Source organism: Gavia stellata, chromosome 12 (genome assembly GCF_030936135.1).
Source record: "Gavia stellata isolate bGavSte3 chromosome 12, bGavSte3.hap2, whole genome shotgun sequence".
In the NCBI taxonomy this organism is placed as follows: domain Eukaryota; kingdom Metazoa; phylum Chordata; class Aves; order Gaviiformes; family Gaviidae; genus Gavia; species Gavia stellata.
In genome coordinates this window covers 9,734,735-9,751,427 of record NC_082605.1, presented here as the reverse complement: position 1 = coordinate 9,751,427, position 16,693 = coordinate 9,734,735, and the positions used below count along the sequence as shown (strand labels likewise).

General features: G+C 36.0%; 1 protein-coding gene across 1 annotated transcript in view; it reads right to left on the bottom strand.

The window, feature by feature from the left end:
- The window catches only part of CACNA2D3 (calcium voltage-gated channel auxiliary subunit alpha2delta 3), a 463,311-nt gene extending 447,066 nt beyond the window's left edge, over positions 1-16,245 (bottom strand). Inside the window, exons 1-2 of the mRNA XM_059823195.1 lie at positions 16,127-16,245; positions 15,423-15,504 (exon numbers count right to left, since the gene is read on the bottom strand). Coding sequence (XP_059679178.1) covers positions 15,423-15,504; positions 16,127-16,245 — 201 coding nt within the window. The remainder of the gene's footprint in view (positions 1-15,422; positions 15,505-16,126) is intronic.
- Positions 16,246-16,693: the final 448 nt, after the last annotated feature.

Here is a 16,693-nt window from a genome sequence, read left to right as displayed (position 1 = left end):
TAACATTTTTCCAGTCTAAGGAATATTGCACCCTCAAACATTCTTCGCCTCTTTTCCAACAGAATACAGTCTCATTACAGATAACAGTCTCATTACTGTGTATAACTATTGTGAATATAAAAGAAAACTTCCAGATTGTAGATTCAATCTTTTTGCAATTTATACAATAGTCATCATCCTAAGTACTGGTTTAAAGACTTGCAAGGCAGCATACAATCATAGCAGACACAGACCTACTCATATATCTGAGATATACATGGAAATTATTTTTCTTACTTGCATGTACTTTAACTAGCTGCCAGTCCAGCAGCAATTTTCTTCAGTTTTCTTCTTTACACCATTTCTCATAAGCAGTCATGACTTTAGCCCTAGACAGTCAATGCAGAGTCAGCTATTCTTTTACAATATTTGAGCTAATCAACACTTTATGCAAGTACTTTTCATTAAAAGCATGCATACTACTACCAAAAATTACTTTATTTCAGGTACAAGACTACTACAGAGGTGCCATTCGTATCAACAAGCAAAGTAACTGCCATCTGCATTTGCCTCAATTGCTCCTGAACTGATGTGAATTCAAATGTTGTGGTAATTAGCTTACTCTTAAATTATATTGAAATAATAATGTTAATCTTGCACACACCTTGTTCTCATTCAAGTCTCTAAGCCTTTGGAAACAGATGCTATATTATCCAGACTCCAAGACTGGGGGTTTTTTTGACAGCACTGCTACCATATGGGAAGTTGCAGAAAATTGACCTATGCAGTCAACTAAATCAATCATTTATCAATACATACTAGTAAGTGATATTTAATGTCATTTTATTAAAAAAAACCCACAAAACTAAAAACACCAAAAAACCCACCACACAAAAGCAAATTTAACACACAGGCTATCATCAAAACAACTTTTTTAAACTGCAGACAGTAAGTATAATTTTCCACATCTTTATAAATATGGAATCAGACATATATCAGAATTGATTCGTATAAGGTCAATCAACAAATCAGGGGCAAAACCAGGACTACAAGCTTTTTGGAGGCTTCCAAAGCAGAAGGAGAATTATTTAATTCAATATAATGATTGCACCAACTAGCCAACATATTGACATTTCAACCAGTAACTAAGATGTGAAAGGATCATCTCTGCTGAATTAGAGTTGTCCTATAATATTGAAAACTCTGCTTTGAGTGAAGGTCAAGCAATGCAAGCCACAGTACAGTCTGCCCCAATTTGTTGTCCTTCTAGTCACACCAGAAAGCCAAAGGTTTCTACTAGACTCTTGAGAGAAAGATATCCAATAGGCACAGGGGATTTGTGTGAAGAATGGGAATTTTATACTTTTCAAGACACTATTTTTTAGGTTGTGCATTTCACTGAAGATTCTTGAGAAAAGCTGAGTTAGCAGCTGGTTTCATCTGACAAATTATGTTCAGAATAATTAGAGTTTTCAGTTATACGACTCCTGCATATTTATAAACCGAGATAAATAAACAGCATGCAATCAGATAAATAAGGCCATACATGAATAATTCTATACACTAACATTTGAATTATTCCAACATGTAAGTATAGGTCCCAATCCCACATATAATGCCGTTTTCTACCATCCTTTTTCAGACAAAATTCCCCAGACATCTTGTAATGCTGAGGAAGTTCTACTGAACAAACATAGTTACATTAATAATATGCTTAAGGTGGACTGGACAGGATTAGTGCTAAATTATGAGTGTAGTTGAACTCTACTCCTATTACACTGGGGCTATACAGAATAAAGGACTTCAGCAGAGCAAAGGTCAAATTTTTAAAAAAACCTGTTAAAGCATTCAAATTTTAAGCATCTGGGAAGCCAAATACAAAAGCCAGAATTATGTCATTGCTAATACTCGGTTTAATTTCAGATGCCTTTCCCAAATTGAAATTCATGTTTCTTAGCATATAATTTCCTCTTAATTTTAGTTCTTAGCAAAAGTTTTGAAATCATGTGGTACTCATGCATTTCAAAAATAGCAAACTTGACCTTCTGACTGTGGCTTATATGTTAATATGAAAATAATTCATTTAATAGATTTGTCAAAAATCAGTCAATATCTGTGTTCTGGTGATTAATTTCATACAAAGGTATTCTCCAATTGTATTAAACTACAGAGCAAAAATAACACTTTCTTCAGTCATTCTGCTTCTTTGCTCCCAATGCATTCCATTCCTCTTCATCTTACTACCTTTACATGTCCCTGTTCTCACCTTTAGCTGGTTTTAAACAGACTGCAGGAGCTTCCTGATACTGACTCCTCCCTGCAACTTGTATTGTCAGAAAGATGCTGTAAAACTTGCCTCCCCTGCTATGACAGAAGATTTCTATTTAATTTTTGAGGGAATCCTGTCTCCCTTCCTGAACACGCCATCTAAGGTACAACTAAGTATATTGGCTGTTACTGGGGAAATAACCTTCTCTTTCCAATAATATTCACAACATGTAAGGTGCACCAGTAGGTCCCTGATGTATTTATTCTTCCTTTTAAATGTTCAAACATCATAACTTAATGAAAAGATAATTTTAGGAACAGCACTTGTATTTGCATAACCTTCCCCCATTCTTATGTATTAGTGTTATTAAGCCATTATTTTTCTCCAGCTGACCAACTCCTCACTGCAGCATTATGATTACATCTGCTCAAAGCACTGAAAAAATGCATTAATGGTAAAAATTTTCAGAGGAAAAAAGCAATGGCTATAAACAAGTGGAAGCACAGAGAAGGACAGAGTGAGCAAGTACACATAGAAAATAAATTTCTATGGTAATTGCAATACAGACAGAAATAATCAGCTACCGTAGAAGGATAAAGAAAATTGTTTGATTCGCAATTTAACTGCATTTGACATTTGTGAATTTGACTCTGTAACAAATCTTACTGGTTGGATCTCATTTGGAATAAAAATCAGAAAAGGTCAGCCTGAAGGATCTAGACAAAAAAATAGTGCAGAACTGTAGTTATACGGAAAATGGATAGTAAGAAAGTAGTAACGGGGGGGTGGGGTGAGAGGGGAATAATATGTAAAAGTGAAAGAAGAAAATGTTTGCAAATTGAAAATTACTTTCTAATATCAGCATAGCACATCACTTTGTATTCAAAGCATAGGAAGAATTAATTCTCTGACAAGAAAGGTTCAATTTCACTTGCCAGCACAATGCCATATGGAGATTTATTGCCAACTACAGATACCAAATATCAACAGCAGAAATAAGAGGGTTTCTATCAATTTTGTAGTTATTCAGGACTGTTACAGGAAACCATTTATCTTTTCAGCAGTGAAAGAAGTTTTATTTAAAAAGTGTGTTAAAATTAATGCTTTCTAGCTCTCAGAGCTGATCCATTCCATGTACTTTGCTTTGCTTCCATATCCATATGCTAGAGCTGTTCTTCACCACCTGATCCTCTCCATATGCTAAACACTCTACAAAAAGCATTGCTCCTAATCCAAACAATTTCACAGTTTAGAAATATAAGGAAAAAGGCCCATTTTACATGAAAAAGTTAGGCAAAAAAAAAAGTTGGGGGGGCAGAAATCCTGCTTGTGGTTTTAATTTGAGGCTTCTGGATTAAATCCTACTACCACCAAATGCACTGGATTTGTACGTATGAAGTTACAGGTTAAATTAATATCACGCTTAAGGGCTTCACTGAATTTTGGCCACCAAGATTATGTGGCCTAATCAGACCATCAAGAAAGTTATCACAGACCTAGGATAAGAAGCTAGATATATCTGAATCTCAGTGTGCTGCATTGATTTTAATAGGAAAATTAAAGCCTGAGTTGGCCAACAGAAATCCTCCAGTTTTCTTTCATATTCTCCCTGCTCCTCCCCCTCAATGGTTTTCATGGAAAATTCCAAGGGGGTGTCAGAACTCATCTCTACTTTTACTGTGAAATTGCGTTGCAGCTGGTAATGATAGGTGGAAGTCTGAAGTGTGTACTCAGATTTTTTTTTTGTACCATGCCATCTATATCATCATCTTTCTTGTTGTACTTTGTTGAAGAAATGGCAGAAGATATTGTAAAAGGCATGATGTGTGTAGGGGGTAATAAATCTGTTGGATGCAGATAGTCAATGGCTGCAAGTCATAACATAAAGCTTTACTCTTAGCCTCCTACCAGTTTTCATTATCAGTGAAAATTTCTATTAATGTAATACGATAGCATCATGTACAAACAGCTCGGCAGTCATACATTTTGCATAGCTGTCAGAAAATGATAGTCATTTAGCTTCAAGGTAAAGCTGAAGTTTGAATATTCTTGCTTTTCATCTTTGAAGCTTTGTCACTTTAGAAGATAATTATCTAATTTTGTGACCAATGATGTGTTCCCAACACATCAAATTTTAATACCCATAGTATGTAGAACCTTTTTTGTGTCTTGAAAATTAGCAACTTAGATAGCTTGACACAAAATCTTGGGAGTATATTGAATAGCCAAACATTAAAATATGACCTAGAGGAACAATAGGAACACTATATGCGGTGGCCCTGACCGAAGTTTTCATAATGCCTTCCAAATAGCATTTTCACAGTACTTTTATCTAACAGGCTAGACATACTATGACTGCATAATTTTGACTACTGCTTTTTAGGAAAGCATGTTCTTGCTTGTGTATAAAAGCACAGTGAAGCTCCTTGCCAGCTACTGTAGAATAATTTAAAGTAAAAACAGATGATAAGACGTAAAATGTCCTACCAGCCAACAAATTATTTCTGTACAACACTAAGTTCGCTTAAGATACTGCGGCTGATAAAGATAGTAAAAGAAAATGGCTAGTGAAGCTACAGGGAGCTAAAGGGTTTGGTTTAGCCCTAGGTTAGAAACAAAATTTCTGTGTTACCACAACAGATTAAAAAAAAATTTCTCCAATTTGTGCAATCAACTTAGTGGAAATTAGACTTGAGACTTCATAATTATGAGAACAGATATATACTCCTATTGGGAGAACAGGAGTATCTGTGGAAAAAAGCCCACCTGAATATTAAACAGCAGAGAGTTCAGTTTAAGGGCCTTCAATACCTACAAGGAGGTTATGCAGAAGATGAACCAAGGCTATTTATGGAGGTGCACAGTAGAAGTGACAGAGCAGTCATAAATTGAAATGGGAGGTTCCAGCTTAAGTAACTTTTCATCCCAAGTAGAGTCAAGCATTGGAACAAAAGAGGTTGTGGCACCTCTGTCCTTGAAGGTTCCAAAGATGAGACTCAACAAAGCCCCAAGAAATCTGCTCTCATTTCAGCACTGACCTCGCTTTGAGCAGGGAGTTAGAAGACCTTGTAAATCCTCTTCCAGAACAAATTATTCTATGATTCCAGAAATTATTAAAAACAGAGCTCCATAGTGGAAGAGAGTGAGACAGTTGTACAAAGGGGGAAGATGAGGTTTTTTTCCCAGAACCAGTTTTGCTGAGTCATTAGTGCCAAACACAAAAGTCTCAGTTATAAAAGTACAATTAGAATTTTTAAATTCAGTATCACTGTATTCAGAAGAACATTAATCAGAGAAGATCTACTCAATGTGCACATTATAGAGGAACAGTGTTAACATAATATATAATCTGCCAACTACACAAAATTCAGGGAAGTCTGTCAACTCCACCTTTTGAGTACATCAAAGAAAAACATTTCATGAGGCTATTAGAAGCTCAAAAGTAATTTCCACCCTTTCCTAAAAACTAAGAGCAAAGCTTCAATAAAGGAAACTACTGTCAGTCATACATATAAGCAAGCTAACTAATGAAACGATCAACAGGATCCACACGTTAAGCCCCAATACGCTGAATGGATTATACACACATACTTCTCACATTATATCCCCAATCTTATAAACTAGATTAGATCACCATACAATTTGTTTTGTTAATGGACCTAAGAACAACTTTTTCTTGTATCTTTTACTTCCTTAATTTGGGTGCTCTAAGATCTCATAATCTAGTTTGAAGGATAAATAGTAATAGCCATCTTTTTAAGTGCCTCCTGTACTGCAAACTGATTTATGCAAAGCATTTGGCAACAGTCTCAGAAGAATACATTTATCTCTAGAACATCTGCCCATTTTAAAACAGAAAGATTCAAATAAGATAAATAAGGTGGTTCAGAAAGAGGACAAGGAGAGAGACACAAAGACAAGAATAAAACAACATGTCAAATTAAGGAAGGCAAAAGCAAAACATATGAGTAGGAGCAAGTGCTCTGACAAAGAGAATGTCTTCTAATATTTTAGAAATCGTTTTGGTCACCTTAATGAAATGTATTGGTTTAACTCTTAACAGTTCTTTCAGGAACCTCAACAGACAGAACACATGGCTAGAAACAACCACTTGTCAAACACTTCTCTGATTAAGAGTCATTGCCAGAACCTGCATGCCTTGATGACTCTATCAAACCAACCAAACAGGCTCTACCAAAAAAAGCAAAAATTCAGCATAAGTAGTGCTTAGGAAGAACTCTTCAAGAGTAAGAAGAGTTAAGAACAAACTTTACTAAACACTGACAATTGCTGAAAGTAAAGAACTAGAACATGTGGCAGGTACATAAGGAATAAACCAGGAGTTTACATCTAATCAACCATTTCCTTCTCTCTCATTAGTACATCACACTGTCTTACAAGCCCTAGTGAAGCTCTGTTACCTACGTACTTCATAATTACACCTGACATAAGAACATGTTGGGACAGCTTGAAAAGCTAACACTGCTGAAGTCTTACCATGTGCTTGCTGGACTTCAAGGTAAATAAATGAAGACTGCTCACAAGTTTAATCTGTTATACTTAATATATTTATCCTTCCATAGTAAAACCCCATATATTTCAATAAGACCATTTGAATGTATGCTTATAAAGTAGAGGGGGGCAGGGGGAAGCAAGTGTTCAGCCAACCTGGCCAACCTGTACAGCAATAGCGACAGTGTTTTATAACCTGTTTCTGCTCCGAAAGTTAAAGGACTGCCCAGCTGTGTCTTAAGGAGATAAAGGCACAAAGCTGAACAGTGCATAGATATAGACATCAAAGAAGAAATACAATTACCTTCATTGCTTATAGTCTGGAATAAACAAAAGACTCCAAAAGGAAAGGCTTATGTAAGCTCGTTTTCCTAACGTAAGGCAGTTCAACAAGATCTACATAATGGCAGGTAACCTGTTCCAAAAAGCAACCCTGCAAGAGTTCCACACTATTCCAGTGTATTCTCTTAGTCAAACAAAAGAAGTTTTTTATAGTAGGAAAAACTAGTTCTTGTGTTTAGAGACCACTTCTTGTTCATCTACTATGGATATAGAGAACACATTTATTATTCTTACTGGTTTTCTGCATGTGAAGACTGTGGCCATATTTCCTTTCAAATTTTTACTAGTTTGCCCAGGCACATCTTGGCCTGTGGCACTAAATCACTGTCTAGTGAAATAGACCTAGTTGTTCTTTCTCTCTTCCCATTCCCCGCCCCATTTACATTTCTCCACACTTTCTTCCTCAGTCCAAAAGGAAATACACATTTTTTTTTTTTTTAAGTTTGGGTTCCCCCCCACCTCCAGTTTTCTAGCTTATTTGAAGGTTATTGTCTCTTTCACATAGCATACCTGTCTGCATCAGACATTGAAAGGATTTTTGGAATTCAGGACTGGTTGTCTCCCTCTGTCTATATGATACAAGAATCCTACCTCTAAGGGTTTCTACAGTTTAGAACACTACTAGTCTCATAAATATGGATTTGACATATACTTTATCATGCATGAGGTTCCCAGTCAATTCTCGTCTCTCTACAGAGACTAAAGATAACCACATCAGCCATTTTACCAGAAAATACAGCAGAAATGGGGAGCAGGTAAAATGGGCCAGTTCAGATGAATCTTCGAGGGTAAAACATTCCTCACCCCCCAGCATATTCACAATAGCCACAAATAACAGAAGCTGCAAGAACACCTGGAATCTGTGACCTCCTCTGCTGATGACTTCTTTAAATCAGCATCTTGACAAATCTATAATGGGATATGATGGGTTGAGTTGACGGGGCAGGGAGGAAGAGTCAATAGAGAGAAGAGCGAGAATAACCCGTGCTTGTAATAAGTGCAAAAGGAATCGGTATGAAAAGCAACACAAGAGAAAACTAATCTGTGCTCCTAGCAAACAGGAAACCTCAAGTATAATAGGAAGCTAGTTCAGTCTCCATGAAGGCATCTATACAAGATTATAAATGTCTACTTACATAAATTAGTCTAGGAGCAGAAGCAACAATTCCATCCATCTCTGCCTCCAAAACTCTTGCTAAGGTAATATGCTTTCTCATAGGGTTTTGAAAGAGTTTTCCAGAAAAAAATGCATTTTTCTCGTGTTAGGATCTTCCAGGAAATAAATCTGAACCTCATGTGCATGAAATGAAAGTCATATTCCTATACAAAGCATCCAGCAAAGCATATTAAGTATTTCCGTCTTCCACTACAGCAATCATCTTCGCCTCCTCAACCACCATCTCCTTCCTGAAAATTGTCTGGCACTGGGTGTTGCTTAGGCTTTCCTATTTTGAAGATATATTTAAAACATACACACCCCACCAATAGGCTCGTCCAAGATTTGAATCCAGATCATTTCAAACATACAGTTATGCACCTAACACTAACTTCACCATAAATTCAAATATGTTTCTCCATTCAAAGAGCACCATTGATGAAACAGCCTTATTTTACCTTTGTTGAGCTAAACAAATTATTTTCTTCTAAACTTGACTTCTATCTACTGTCAACTCAAGTCTAGCTCGTTAAAGCGATCCAGGATGCTCTAGCTACTGCTAAGGCCTGCATGAAGCCAACTCTCTTATGCAGAAGGGATTTATGACAGCTTAATTCCTGTGCTCTGTATTCTACTGTATACTATTTTATTCCTAGATTAAATTTGATACGCTGGTTGCAACATCTGAACACTCCTATGTGAACAAGTCTGTCTCTCTTGACCAGTCACAATCTCCTCACATCTTACATCATCATCCTCAGAAAAAGCGTGGTATTCATCAACTATAAGATGGATAACTCCATCTGCAAAATCCTAGGAGATCTGAGGGCAGGATATTTTCAGAGAGTACCTGTCCCTGGAATTCATCACCTCTGGAAAGACTTGCAAGACCCTTCCCAACTTCACTCCAACTATGATAAAAAAAAAAAAAGGCAGTTTTGCACAGACTTCCTTTTTAAATACAAATCTTGCAATGATTTTCTCATTCACTCTAAAAAAAGTACTTAAGCTTTATAAGTTAACTGGACAGATGCTAAATAGGCTCACAAAAACATCCATGCAATTTTGCAAAAACATTATACATAGAAAAAGCAAAATGGAACTTCACGAGAATAACATATTAATCAAAGTATTGCATGAAGACCTTTCGTTGAAGCTTTCCACAGCAACCTAAAATACAGTCTATCCTATCAATATATAATGTGTTGTACAATGTGTAACCACTTATTATCAGCAACAAAAAATTGTACCCTACAGAACAGCAATGACATTTGAAAATGTAGAGTATTGATTAGCAGTTGCTTAAAAGCGAATCACCACTACAATGCGGCATCTATTCATGGCTCTACATACCTTCACTGTCAAGATAATTTTCATGGAGACTGGCTCTTTTAACCTTGAAATGTAAGCATTTTCCAATACAGAATGTGAAAACAACCAACCATAAATGCATTAAGCAAGGGAATTAGCATTCATTTCCTCTTAAGATCTGAAGTTTTCCAGTTGGATTGTCCACTCAATAATTTCCATATTAAAAGACATTATTGAAAGTGTAATGCATGTATCATAAACTTACTGAAGCCATCTCATATTTCTATTACATATTAACAATAGAACATATTTACTTTCAATAATACAAGTAAGAGGATCATGCTGTGCTTGCAAAACCCAGCAAGACACAGAAAATACTGCAAAATATAGAGTGCAGATGGCAGAAGAGCATGAATTCGCTGTGGCTTAAAACAGGGCTTTCCTTTTAGTTAAAGAGAAATATAAAACATAATGATTGATATTCAGGCTGATTTAGACTACATTTTAAAAACATTACCAACACCAAGAAATTATTACTCCTGCCATAACATTCAAACAGGAGAGGAGAGTAAGAGCATATATCATTCAAGATGCAGTTCTAACTTCACTGAAGGCAAAGAAAATTTTTCCGATACCTCCAGAGAAGGCAGAACTTCGTTACAAGAAAGGAAAAATTATTCTCTGATATTGAGAAAGAGAGACCACACTATTGGAAGTTTGATAGCACTGTGATATTTTCCTCTACAGATCAATATGCTACCTGAAAATTAGTATTGGACCCACCAGGTTTTCCACCTAATACATTAGTAGCATATGAATGTGTTTGAATATTTTTCTTGAACAAAGAAAAAATAAAATATCTATCCTAAAGAATTTACCTTTATGTCTGCAGATAGTAACATTAAATACTTCAAACACACTGAAATGCTCCATAACTAGTTTGGCATGGAGAATAACCTTGTGATTTATGTAGCCCAAAGATTTCTAAGAATTAAAGGGGATGGAGGTTCAAGCTCTGCAAGTTCCAAAACATCATTTACATTAATTATCAGAATTAAAGTGATTAAGATTCTCAGATGCATATTTCTTTTATTTGCTAATGTTTGATTTTAATTCAGTGCTAGGAGATACATTTTACATAATCCAGGCTTCAGGAGTTTGAATCATAATAAATTAACTCTGAATAGAGCTTTTGGTAAGCTCTATACCATTTACCTGGCTGGCGTTTTTTTGAATTTGGGTTTTTTGGGAGTGTTCGGGTTTTGTTTTGGTTTTTTTTGTTTGTTGGTTTGGGTTTTGGGGGGTTTTTTGTTTGGGTTTTTTTTTTTTGGGGGGGGGGGGGTGCTGTTGATTTGGGGATTTTGCAGGGGGTGGTGGTGTTGGGGTTGTTTTTTTTTTTTTAAAATCAGTCAGGTGTCTACAGGTTTTTTGATAATTTTTCTCCTATTTTTGAAAGGAAAAAAAATCAGTATTATTTCTGCAGTTTTAAAATTTCTCAGCTGGCAAAAGTTTAATTTGATAACCAAGCCGCCAATCCACATCTATACCTTCAACTGCACATCTCAGTGTTACTAACCCCTTCCTTCAGAACAGTAGTTGCGGTGTCTCGAGCAAAGAAGAAACAGCCTACAAAAACCAAAACCAACATAAGGCTGAATAAAAGAAAAGCAATTAATGTCAAGATGATCGAACTAAACTTCTCTAAGAATTTAAGTTGTTATACGATTTAAAACTAAAGATAGATGTACTGCATGAATCAGATACACCAGCTGAATGCTAATTGATCTAAATCACCCTGTTATATTAGTTTTGCACTGACATTTCCATAGTTGTAAGAAACAACACCAAATTTAGTCGGTAAGACAACACATGATTCTGAACCTTTAAAAACAGGAATGCTATACTGATTGAAAGACCTGCTTTGAGAAAACACAATGATTTGAGAACTCCTAACACTATGAAGAGTTTGTTGAAAGGAGTAGGCAGATGCAGACTAGAGGCTGCTGGAGACCATGGCAGTCAGTGCTTACATAACAGGGAAGACTCCGTGAGATGACTTACATAAGAAAAATCTGAGACAACCTTAAACAAGCTTGTCTTCAGTAAGAAACCTTTATGGCATAACTGATAAATAAAAGTTTCTTTTCAGTTAGAAGCTGTTCCTACATTAGCAATAAAATAATATCAACTATTCGGAACCAAATCAAGAATTATCAAAGCTCAGAATATGAAAAAAAAGTAGTATCTCCAAAAGAAATCTGAGAAAGCATAGACCGCACTGCATTTTTAAAGAATCAGACACCTCATTGATATTAGAAAAGCTTTACTGTGTAACAACAATTGTTTTTAACATTAACAGAAGGCACATCACCTGAATTTTTTGCTCCCATTATAAGCACCTAAGACACAATTAAAATTTGAATCAATTCTTAGGCCCCAGCAGTATTTTCTAACTAGAAGAGTATGCATGTCTCTACAACACCAAGTAGCTTCTTGTATGCTGCCAAATCTATGTGACAACTGTAAAACCTCCATAAATCAGATAACTTAGGAATAATATTGCCCTATTTTCTTCTGTATGGTTTTTTGAACGCTGAATTGTCTTCCTTCACTTTGAAAGCAAGTAGTAGAGCATTAAAATGCTACTTTAAGTGCTAATTTTGCTTAAAAGCTCATAATCATTTCTGAAATTATCTACTGAAATATTAGTATTAATTTTCTGAGCTATTTACAGTGTCTGTATTTCATCTAAAGTCAATTTTGGGAAAAACCATATATCCTTTATACTCTTAGGAGGCATAACAACATACCTGAATAAGATTACCATAATGCAATAAAATAAAAAACATTCAGTTAAGGCAGGCAAACTGTTTTGGGGGTTTTTTAAGTAGTTTCAAAAAGTGACAAAAATATTCTTACAGATCTTTTTGAAACTCAAGAGGACATCAATGCTAGTTACTTGTTCGATGTTCACAGTACAGCAAGACTTAAGAATTGTAATAACTAAATCAATATTCACAGCTAGAACCTGGCAAAATTTTGCTTTACCAAGTATCTCACATAACTTCATTGCTCAATGAAATTTTAGTCTGGGTCAAATGACTCTTAATGCGTAAAACATTTGGGCAGTACAGTGTCAATCCTGCCTTGATTTCAAACGCATTCCTTTGAAAGTAGTGCTTGCTATATATGCTAACAAAATGAATCAAGTAACCTTTACATTAATTTTTCATTTACCAAGCCTTTATTAAACTAAATGGCAATACAAAGCAGTTGGTAATTGAGAAATCTATACTGCCCAGATAGATAATTATACACACATTTTATATCTTCATTTGTTTAATGATGCTTAATTCATAATCAGAAAATGCGGATTCCTCCAGTAATATTAGAAGTCATACTGCTTCTAAAAGTGGAATCTTGACTTTAGAGAGACATTGACTCTGATCACCCAGAGCTCACAGTAAATACCAGATGGATTCTTGATGCCTGGCTAGTGGGGAGGGAGGCGGGGGAAAGGCGTTTGCATTTAAAGCCCTACTGTGCTATCAATTCCTTAATTATTATGACAACTTCTGCCACCGACTTTGCATGTTGAAAATACTTGCAAATCTTGAAGTTTGGTATGTTTTTATTCATACAAGCTTACAGAAGAAATATACTTTATAATACAAAAAGATACATGTTAAAGTCATCTGTCATCCAGGCTCATTTGCTACAATCAACAGCAAGAAATAGCAAGCTTAAGAGGACAGAGACACTTGGAATTTTAAATATAAAGCACCACAGGTTTCCCAAAACTACTGTAACCAGAAGGGAAAAAAGGAAAAAAGAATAGGGGATGTGACAAAGGAATAAAAATGCTCTCAATACCTGTCAAATCTGTGTTTTGTCTTTCCTCTTTCATCCTATAATGAAATATCACAACAAAAGCAAGTAACAAAACCAAAATAGCTTGGAATGAACATACACTGTCCACCTTCAAAACCAGGAGCACAGATTTGTTAGTGAAATAGGAAGGATGTTGATGAAAAGGTAAAATGAATAGCTTCCAATTACCTACAATTGTAACAACCAATAATAGGAAATCTTGCTACTTCAGAGGGAAAAAAATACATTACAGAAAGGATCTGACAGCAGTATCTACTACGAGGAAAAGAACGATTAAGGATCTCATACTGATTCCTTGTGGATTTTAGCACGATTGCAAAACACAGTATATTCCATAGTTTTCTAGTAAATGTTGGACCATCTGTATTTGGTAGATTTAATTATTAAAGCCATTTTAGTGCGAAAATGGCTGTGCATGGAACAGTTCCAAAGTTAAATAAAGGTACCTGTTTGTTATGGCCCAATAAAAAAATTAAAGCCTTTTAATAATATTTGATTAGACACTAATCAAAACTTAAAGGTCCATCTGCTTTATAAATTTAAGGAGTTTATACAAAAATGCGATCATATAACACTACACAGACTTTAAAGAATGGGAGCTAGAAGTATAATAAATACTGAATGTCCATATTTTCAGATTAAAATAAAAGTTTGCCCAATATATTGAATTGAAGCCATTTAATGGCCTTGAAAGGTAGTAGAGACCTCAAAGATTTTTGTTCTTAATAGCTCTGTATTTTAGCTTAGTGAAGTTCATGTTCTGCAGTCCTGGGTATACAACACTGAAAAGACAGATACTGCTAAGGAACTCATATGCCTTTAGTAATCATTAAGTCAGTTGCTTTCATTTTACATGGATAGCATAAGATTTTTATTTGAACTGCTACATGTATTGTCCATTACCTACTTTCACACATATACAAACCTTTCAAAATAAGCGCTACAAGCTAAAGGAATAATTTCCTTTTTTTTTTGGTCTGATTATGAACATTTTACTTGGAACTAAAGATCACATCTAAAAAACAGCAGAAATTTAACATATGGGTTGAATGAGTGTCTCTGTAGTCAGTGAATGTCTCAATGTTTTTCCGTTTCCATATTGTATTTTGAGGATCACATATCAAATGCCGCAAAATCACAGTCTTAAAACATTTAACATATTCCTCTTAGTGTCTCACTATATTTTTTTCAGCAGCTGCTGTAAAAATAAATTGTTTACAATACAGAACTTTACTATAGGTCGCATATTTAAATTAGGGTAGACACAGTCCTTGATATATACCTAAAACTCAAATCCGCTTTCCCATTACCCTCTGCCCCAATTATGTAGACTTATACCAATTTCTCAAGTTTTTGCAATACTTCACTAGCTTATTACCCAGCTGTGCAGCTGAGCAAGAAGATAACCACATTCATTCCTCTTATCTGTAATGATGTAATACATCCCAGCACTGGGTTGAGATGATTGGGGGAATAATGGGATTGTAAAAACTGCAGAGATGACAAACAGCAGTGCAGCCGCCTTCTCCTGATACAGTGAAATGCGTACATACAGCACAGGGTGAAAATAATACAACATGCACTAATTCTGCTCCTTGAATGAAGTTAACATTTCTCATAAGAAGCAGCTGTTTCGACACAGAGACATCATCATCACAATGCAGCAACCAGGTTAAATACCCGCAATCTAGGCTGAAGCTTAGACTTCAAGAAATAGAAGTATTGGAGTTCACTTTCTAATGATAACAAAAAAATCATTCAAAAAGAAAAATAACAGTTTAATCAAGGGCTCTCCAGATAGTGCAGTACAATGCATAGAGTCATCAGGGACTAGTATGCAATACAAAAATAGATCTTGGACCAAAACATGTACAGCACTGCTTTCCTATTCATTTAAAAAATTAAATCTGCCTCCATTTTCTCTGTTAAAACCTTCCTTATTACAACTAAAAACATCCTTACCTTCTGCAGGAGCTGGGAACCTGAGTACTTGGCTGCAATAGATTTGATCTCCCCACCAAATGCTGAGGCCCAGAGCTTTACACTGTGAAGAAAAAAAAAATGAAACAGGAAGAAATGTAATACATATGTCATAGCAAGCAACACAGACTGTAACAGCTTCAGCTGCACTCAGAAGTCTCCTAGCAATTTTGCATTAAAGAGCTTACTAAGGAACGTAAGCACAGCAAAAGATTAGTGAAGCTGTTCAAGTATAAGCACAAACTAGATTGTACTAAGGTAAGGCCTCTGATATGAAACTACCCAACCTGCACCGTTTAAATTTAAAGAATAAACTTGTACAGGAGCATGCTTTGGCACAATATAACACATACCCATTGAAATGAAAGAGGAAGATAAAATGGCAGAACAGTTCTGAATGATAAATTCTCACATGAGAAGGAGTTAACATAACAGCATCAACTTCAGTAAACACAAGCACTTAAGTTAAGACTGTGCAGCCACATACCCCACCAACACATGCTCCTACAATAAAATTAGAAGTAGTGCTGAGTGAGTTAGAGACTACAACTTTAAACACAGCTGACAGAGGAGCAAAGGTGCCTTGAACAGTCAAATAGCTGCAATACAAAAAGATAAGAACTTGAGCAGAGTCAAGTTGTCATCCTTGAACATAGTCCTGAGAGCAATAGCATGAAAGCACTTACACAGACAAGGGGATCTGCTGCTCCGATCCAACCACATCCACTAAGGCTGTGTTAAAAGCTGTCCAGAAGATAAAAAAAAAACCCCAAAAAGACCGAAGAAGGTTCAGATACTCTGGCATTGTGCCTCTGTGCCTGGCAGGATTTCGGGAAATTCAAGTAAAGCTGAATTCAGCAGCAGTGGGGTTTTGCTTCTAAAGCCTCTTTCCCCACCCTTACCGCCTCCACTAGAACAACACTGCAAGAAATCACAGCTCCATCCTCATCCCTCCTAAGAATGACCCTTCTCTCTGTAATGGAAGGAGAGGACCAGAAGCAAAGCTCTAATGACTTCAACTATTGCGTCCCTGGTAACAGCAAAGCGTTTTCCAGCACTACTGCAGCCACTTGCACGTAGTTCTTTACAACTCCGCAGTCAGCAGTGTGCTGGAGTTACTTCACTGACCTACTGCTGCTCCAAAGTGCCCTCAGCAGCAAGAAAGCAGACTATCGATTCCAACTGGGGAGGCTGTCTTCTTGCAATTACTGCTCACTTTGCAAATGGAAAGCTGCCTAGAGTTCTCCTTTCCC